This window comes from Halichoeres trimaculatus, unplaced genomic scaffold (genome assembly GCF_033239565.1).
Source record: "Halichoeres trimaculatus isolate MK-OKI-2021-1 unplaced genomic scaffold, fHalTri1.1 fHalTri1_scaffold_17, whole genome shotgun sequence".
NCBI lineage: Eukaryota > Metazoa > Chordata > Actinopteri > Labriformes > Labridae > Halichoeres > Halichoeres trimaculatus.
In genome coordinates, this window is record NW_027437195.1 from 22746393 (window position 1) to 22754570 (window position 8178).

General features: G+C 40.6%; 2 protein-coding genes across 2 annotated transcripts in view; one reads left to right on the plus strand and one right to left on the minus strand.

Annotated features, from left to right (window-relative positions):
- Window positions 1-3213, minus strand: part of pld1a (phospholipase D1a) — a 48609-nt gene extending 45396 nt beyond the window's left edge. Inside the window, exons 1-2 of the mRNA XM_074691434.1 lie at window positions 3139-3213; window positions 337-463 (exon numbers count right to left, since the gene is read on the minus strand). The gene's annotated coding sequence lies outside the window, so the exon portion shown is untranslated. The remainder of the gene's footprint in view (window positions 1-336; window positions 464-3138) is intronic.
- A 207-nt stretch (window positions 3214-3420) lies between these two features.
- ghsra (growth hormone secretagogue receptor a) lies at window positions 3421-7043 on the plus strand. Its single transcript, XM_074691435.1, has 2 exons — window positions 3421-5118; window positions 5254-7043. Exons 1-2 carry the CDS (start codon window positions 4245-4247, stop codon window positions 5565-5567), a joined length of 1188 nt encoding a protein of 395 aa, XP_074547536.1. The 5' UTR covers window positions 3421-4244; the 3' UTR covers window positions 5568-7043.
- Window positions 7044-8178: the final 1135 nt, after the last annotated feature.

The window sequence follows — 8178 nt, forward strand, 5'->3', positions numbered from 1 at the left end:
CAAGATTTAAAAACATCAGACACCAAACTTCCCCCTTATTACCTCTCACTGTGTAAGATGAGTCCTATTTGAGCTTTCTCTTTGTGAATAGGGGGGATTTCTGCTACTCTTAGCTGCTTTCAACAACTCTCAGTTGTTTCAAAAATAAGCCCATGAAGCTAAAGACATTTCACATGATAAATATGTCTGATATATAAACCTTGAGGGTTTTCCTAAATTTAAAAAAAAAACAAAAAACAGCCCGTTACCAAAATTCAACCCCACATGCACAAACCAGCAAAAACATACACATATAAGACTCCATGGACACACACATGAACATAGACAGATACTTACCAGGTACAATGAAAAGGTTTCAGAAGACACAGTCGTCCTTCCTGTGTTCCTTCCACTGATCTCCCTCACACTCTGTCTCTCCCCCTCTCTCATCGTGATTCACTGGTCATAAACATGGTGATATCTCCTGGTAAACACAGAGCAAAGGGCACAGAGATAACAACATTTGATGCATGAGAATCACATCAATGAAGTGAAACTATAAAGCCTGTATCACAGGTCTAAAAGCTATCAAATTCACACTTACATTGATGCCTCTAATAAACTGTGAGGATATGAAATTAAGATTTGTCATCTGTCAGTTTTTATGTTAGTATGATTTGCCTAAGTTCTTAAATTGTGGAGATAGCAGATGTCATATCACTGATTATAATCTGTTTCTTTAAGACTATGCCCTATGAAGATTATCAGTTATAAAACTGTGCACTAACTGTTTGCAACTGAATGTGTACACTTAAATGTTATCTGTTTAAAAGTTTGCTTTTTGGACATCTCACCTTGAGATAAGAACATCACAGATAAAAAAAAATATCCGGAAAAAAAAAGATGGCAAAATCCAAACTTAAGATAGCACTAGATAAGCTCGCTGGTGAGGCTGTATTGGCTGATGCTAACTTCTCCGAATTACCCTCATTTTCTGTCATCAAAAGACGTAGTTTACCTTTGTCTTTTAATTCAGTGTCTGGTTTGACATCTTATAAATAAGATGTGTCACAAAACTGTATGTCCTGAACCACTGTCCTTTAAAAAATAGTAAGAAAAATGGCCATTGGAAAGGTAGAACAGAGGTAATAAATTTTTGCTACACTGGCTACATAATAAGAGTTGCTTGTATGGCAAGCCCTTTTAACTTTTAATAGCTACATTTGACTCTCCAGAATTAACATTACAGATATCAACAACATAATTGTGACTAGTCAAAATTCAATTTTGACTAGTCAAAAATACAGTTGGAGATATCTATAATTCAGTTTTGACTAGTCACAATGACAGTTAGATATCTGTAACTCAGTTTCCAGCAGTCAAAACTGAGTTACAGATAGCTGCAATGACTCCCTGAAAGCTGCCCTTCGCCTCGTCACGCATCCAAAATGTCACTTGCAGATATCTCTGGTTCAGTTTCGACTATCCAGAATTACAGTTAAAGATATCTTAAATGTGATTTTGACTGTCAAAGATGTGTTCATGACACTGGACATGCGAGGCTTCCCATTGGATACTGACCCAAATAAACTGGAGGAGGGAAGAGAAAAAATCATTTTAACTGTTTTTTTAGCAGAAGAAATGGCGATTGCGGTCATCGACAAGATATTTAGAAAATGCCATGAAATAAAACAAATTTATAATCAAGGACTTTGACGGGAACAAGAGATACGTTCACTAGAGAGTTGTGCACGAAATCTACGACGCATTGAACCTTTTTACATATATCTGCAACATCAATTCCCTTAGTCGACACTCTGTTTCAAGATATCTGTAATTACATTTTGACAAGTCAAAATAAAAAATTAAGATATCTCAAATTTGAGATATCTCTAACCACAATTGATTTGAAGATATCTGTAACTTGATTACTAAATTATGGCTATCCATAAATCTAGTTGCAGATATCTACAATTTCATTCTGACTAGGCGTAATTCCAGTTCAAGATATGTATAACGACATTTTGACTTGTCAAAGTGTAATTAAAGATTTCTCTGAATGCTATTATAGATATCTTTAATGGAAGGAGGTTGAAGATATCTTAATCTGGAATTGTGACTAGCCAGAATAAAATTGTAGATATCTGCAACTAGATTTATGGAGTCATAATTTTGTTGCAGATATCCACATCTCACATTGAATTCAAGATATCTATAATGAGAAACCCCACACACATGAATGGGGAAAGGGACGTGATTTGTCCTAGGAGGAATTAAGTTGTGGATATCTGAAATTACAATTGGGGATAGGAATAATGTCATTGTGGATATCTAAAATGTTCAATTTGACTAGGAAGAATCAAATTGCGGATATCTGTATTACATATCCAGACTAGCTATTAAATGTTAAAAGGACTTGCCATATGCTTGTAGATAAACTAACATTGAAATTTAGTGATAACATCCAGTCCAAAAATATGAGGCCTGCATGCGAAGTGCTAACTAAACACTGGAAGAAGCAAAAATAAAACGTTTCTACAGCCTATTTGAAAAAAAAAACGGCTTGGGTCTGAAAAGCTTAATTCTCTTTCACCTTTCTCTATTAAGACAACTCAGTCCTACGTCGTTGCCTCATTTCAACTCGGACGAAGCTGAGATGAGTTAGCATTTTGAATATGGCTATGCTAACCAAGGCTCCATCTCAACTTCAAATCAGAAACAAACGAGTGACGTCACGGTGGTAAGTCTATGGCTAAAACTCAGTAGTATTAAAACTTAATTTTTTTAGTTTTGTTCCTGTATTTTATATATAAAAGTTATCATATTACACAAGAGTGGAAACATTAGCATCTTCCTAGCTTAAGTGTATGATTCAAAAAGTTGTGAAATCTTAAAAAAGACTGCAGTGTAAGGCTAAGCCACCGAATAGTTCTGCCGTGTGTCTTGGGGGAAATTTAGCCGAGTGCAAGGTAACTAATCACATATATGTTGACCACCTTTGTTTTGTTTTGTTTTTTTTTTAATCCCCATTTGACACGAACTGCAGACTTTCTTCAGTAACTTTTTGCTGGGTTGGCTTCTTTAGAGTGGATTATTCTGAGATGAAACAACCAAATTAAATCAATAAGTTTGCCTTCTTGGAGAAATGTTTTCACCCACCTCTATTCAGAATCTGCTGCAAAACTTAATAAAGAAAAGTTTCTTCCTCTTTACCTTCAAGTAAACTAAATTCTGGCTTCAATACTGCTCTGAATTCCCCTATGGGTGGCGCTGCCTCACTGAACTCACTGCAGACTTCCACGCCAGCACCAACACTTCACCTGTGGGCTGTATGTTTGGCGCACAGGGAGTCTGGATCCACAGAATGAATGAACACCAGCAAGACAGGAGCAGGTGGGATACTCGGGCTGATTATTTTCGTCAACCTCAACAACTTTCACCTTAAGCCCTCAGGGGTCATTCCTTCACGATAATGTTGACACCACAGAGATGTTTCGTGGTGTTTGTGACTTTTGTCAAGCTGTCTCCGTTCCGTCACACGGTGTTTGTTTTCACAGTGGTTGTTGTTAACCCGTTTGTGTTTGGCTGAGTGTGAACTCCAGTTACCTTTTCCTGGGGGGATCGTTCAACGCTGCTGCTCCCGCGTCATCGCGACCCTGCCTCTGACTCAGCCCCCCTGAATGCTGCACGGAGCAAGTTTACACGGAGCAACTGTTTGGGTTTGAAGCGCGTGGCTGCTACTGCTCCTGCTGCTGCTGGGAGCTGTCTGGGACTGTTTGGCGCATGAGAAGCATATTCATGGTCAATTTTATCCAAGGAAAAATCAGAAAGGACTCAGGAGATACAAATTTTTAATTCAAGTTTGATTTTTCTCTTAAAACTCATGGTGTCTGTTTTGTTTTCATTCGTCCTGCTGCATGATTGGAATATATTTCCGCATGTTTTTTTTTTGTCACTTTTGTCCTTGTAATCAATACACCCACGCATTTTGCACGACTTAAGAGTTCGTATCACACGTGAAGGGGTTTTCTTGGATGGTAGATCTGTTTTAGGCTCTGGAGGGAACGATCTCTACCCTGCAGTTTCCTGACGCACGCAGGATTTCTCATTTTACGCACGGCTGGTCAGACTTTGCCTGTACATTCACAAGCAAAACATAAACAATGGGACATTTGAGTGCCAAGGGGCTCGAGGAGCCCCAGACCCAGGATGTCTCTGGCAGTCAGGGCCAGGTACAGCCCCGTTAAAAGCTGAGCGGCATCAGCATGCCCTCCTGGCCCAATCAGTCGCAGTGCCTCTCCCGTAACTGCAGCTGGGAGGAGAACCTCAACATCATCATCATCAACAACAACAACAACAACAACAACACAGGTGACGCTGACCTCAGCCCTCCTCCTCTCAACTACTACTCCATCCCTCTTCTCACAGTCATCACCATAGCGTGCACTCTGCTTTTTCTAATCGGGGTGGTCGGGAATGTCATGACAATTTTGGTGGTGAGCAAGTACCGGGACATGCGCACAACCACCAACCTGTACCTGTGCAGTATGGCCGTGTCAGACCTGCTTATTTTCCTCTGCATGCCTCTGGACTTATACCGGATGTGGAGGTACAGGCCCTGGCGCTTTGGGGACGCGCTCTGTAAGCTCTTTCAGTTTGTGTCAGAGTCCTGCACCTACTCCACCATCCTGAGCATCACTGCTCTGTCTATAGAGCGCTACCTGGCGATCTGTTTCCCGTTGCGCGCAAAGGCTGTGGTGACCAAAAGGCGCGTGCGTGGACTCATCCTCTTGCTCTGGACAGTGTCTTTAGTGAGCGCAGGGCCTGTGTTTGTCATGGTTGGAGTGGAGCGTGACACAGTGGGCCCGCAGAATTACGCTTCAGGGTTGAACGAGACTGACTTCCTCCCTGAAGCTGAGGACACGCGGGAGTGTAAGATGACGCATTACGCAGTGGAGTCAGGCCTTATGGGGGCCATGGTGTGGCTCAGCTCGGTTTTCTTCTTCATGCCAGTGTTCTGCCTCACCGTTCTCTACAGCCTGATTGGCCGCCGGCTGTGGCAGAGACACAGAGAAACGAGTATCAACTCGCGCGTGGCTCACCGGGAGAAGAGCAACAGACAGACCATCAAGATGCTGGGTAAGTTTGGAGAGCGCGTAAATTACGCACAAGCTTCGGTGCACATTTGTGGAATTGCGGGGATGTACAATCAGTCTATGAAATATATACTTTTTATTTATCTTCCTTCCCTCTTTCTGCATCCTTCTCCTCCAGTGGTCGTGGTTCTGGCCTTCGTCCTCTGTTGGCTGCCGTTCCACGTGGGTCGCTACCTGCAGTTCCGCTCTCTGGACGCCCCGTCCCCTCTGTTGTCTGTGTTATCCGAGTACTGCAGCTTCGTGTCCGTGGTCCTCTTTTACCTGAGTGCAGCCATCAACCCCATCCTCTACAACACCATGTCCTGGAAGTACAGGGGCGCAGCGGCGCGCCTCTTCGGCCTCACTGACGGCCAGCCTCCGCGAGGACGCACAGCCAGCACCTTGAAGGGAGACGGTCTGAACGGTTGGACGGAATCATCAGTCAGTTTTTGAATGATTGACTCTCTGAAAATACCAGGACATAATCTTCAACAAACTGTTCCACGTGTGTATAATACACATGAAAGCGCTCCAGTCGGTAGGGGAGATGAAAATACGTTCACCTACAATGCATGATGGGGCAGCAAAGTCTCTCCACTCTTCACCAACAAAAGAACTTTGTTTGTTTTTGTTTTCAGGAAGTGCCATTCGCATGTCATGCAACATCCTTAAGAACAGCTATTGATCGAGTGCAAAAAACACAACACACACCTGAAATGTTGATTCATACTTTAAAACACACAGACATGCACATGTGTTTAAATATCATCAACGTACAATTGCCTTATATTGATTGTATTTACATTCTGGATGACAAAGAAAGCACTGTAGAACTCGTGGCACTTCTCTGTACTCTTTTTAGAGAGGGGCAGAGGAGCAGTGTGTGTGTGCGTGACTGAGTATGTGTGTGGGGAGTGTGAGAATGTCAGTGTACTTTGTAAGTGTAATAAAATGCTCAATGCCCTGTATCTTGGAAATTTAAGTCCATGCTTTGTTGATGCTGCCAAAGAGGACCAATGGGGGCTGGGTAGGTGAGATGATCTATTCTAGAGAATGCAAACATTAAAAATTCACCTTGTGTTTCTGCTTCTGGGTGAGATAAGTGTGTTTGAAGAGAGCTCTAGAAGAGAAAATCTAAATAGATAGTTGTCTCCCAGTTTGCGATCAACCAAATATTACTATATTGTTGCAAAACTGAATACTTTGGCTTTCTGAGCCAGTTCCTTGAGCACTTTTCAAACACTGTCTAGTCCAGCCCGCCCAGGTTCATTACCGTCTGAGGACCATCTCTTTATACTGAAGAAAACACTTGAATCCAGGGATTAAATAGTTATTGAACATTTTGTTAAATGTCTAAAAGAATTTAATTGTTAAAATGCAAATTTTTCCATGCCCACAAAACTGTTTGATGTGCACAGTTGAAGCAACTTCTTCAGTTGTCATGATCAAATATACACATTTGGTTTGGTTTAATGCAACTTTTCCCTTTTTAAAAAAAAAAAAAATCAATCTTATTATTTTTCCCAGCTCTTGAGACCTGTATTCAGCTATTTTCCATGTAACGATGGTATGTCAGCTGTAACAAAAGAAATTGTACAAGCCAAGCCAACGTGACTCTCCAAGCCATTACTTTACATGTGCCAAACAATGCAGAGGTTTGAAAAACTATGTGATACATTAAATGTAATTAAAGTGAACAATGTACCTTATGTAAGTAAGGTAGTCATTGAACCGTCTGTGATTGTTTTGTTGCTTTAACCTGTAAATAGATGCTTTGTAAAGCTCTGCACTCACTCAGATGGAAACATTCTTGAGTGGAAATCAATTCAAAACATGGCCTTCATGGTGGAAAGAATGTATAACTCTGTAAATGAATGTGTCTGGTTGTACATACTGATGTTGTAACATAATATTTATTTATTTATTTAAAGGATGTATTGTAAAGAAAAGAGTATTTCTTTTTGAATGTGTATGTAAATATCTTCTGTACTTGTTCAAAGTCTTGTTTCAGTAAAATATACAAAAAACTCACTTTCTTTTTCTTTTGTGGGTAATATTATTGAATACCTCTACAGGGGATGGTCAAGAACCTGAAAAAAAGGATTGATTGAAAAACCTAAAACATTCACTGTGGTTACTGAACACACTTGGCAAAGGCATGTAGCTTGAGCTTGTAAGCCTCAGGTGAAGGATTTCACTTCAGCTACTTATTTTAGCTCAAACTTTTGAAACATGAACAGTTTTACACACACACACACACAAAATTGCAGATGCAAACCCTGTGTGAAATGCTATGACATTTAACTAAAGTTAGCATCAAACTCCAACCAAGGGGCAACATAAAAAAATGAAGCCTGAACTGTGCTGAAAGCTGCAGTTCTTGAGTGTCCACTTGGGGCTGGCCACAGAAAGACTGGGAACTACATGTACACCAAGCCAAAAAAAAGACTGTGGCTGTTTTCCAAACTACGTACTACAGTGCCTAGTATTTTGGCCAAAATTCAGTCTGTAGTAGGCAGTATGTGAAAACTTGCAAAATTTGCAGTATGCCGAATATCCCTGGATGTCCTACTGATTCAGGAAATTTTCCCAGTATGCGACGGACCAGTCTACCTGGCATACTGTTTCCCACAAAGCACGGCGCTAACGCTGTTTGTCAGTGCAGGTGGCAGGTTTTGTGAATTACTGCCATCTAGTGGAATGAGTCTGTGTTACAACTACAACACAACAGCATTAAAATTAGACAGCTCTTGAGATAGAAGTGAAGTGATGAGAAAGAAACACTGGTACATCTTGTCACTTCTAGTTTTAAAAGAGTTGTTTACTTCTACAAATTCATTTAAGCCCCCATGAAAAATTTATTAATTTTTTTTTTAACCATGCATGGGTTTTATGGAACTGGGTTTCCATCAGCTCTAAAATAGGAGTTTAATCCCTTCCAGGATTTTTAAAATAAACAGTATAACTTTTGGTGTAAGGTTGAAAAAACAAATATGATGTTTCTGCTGTGATCGGATAAACAAAATAACTAAAATGTCACGATCTACTCATAGTTTATTGTGTA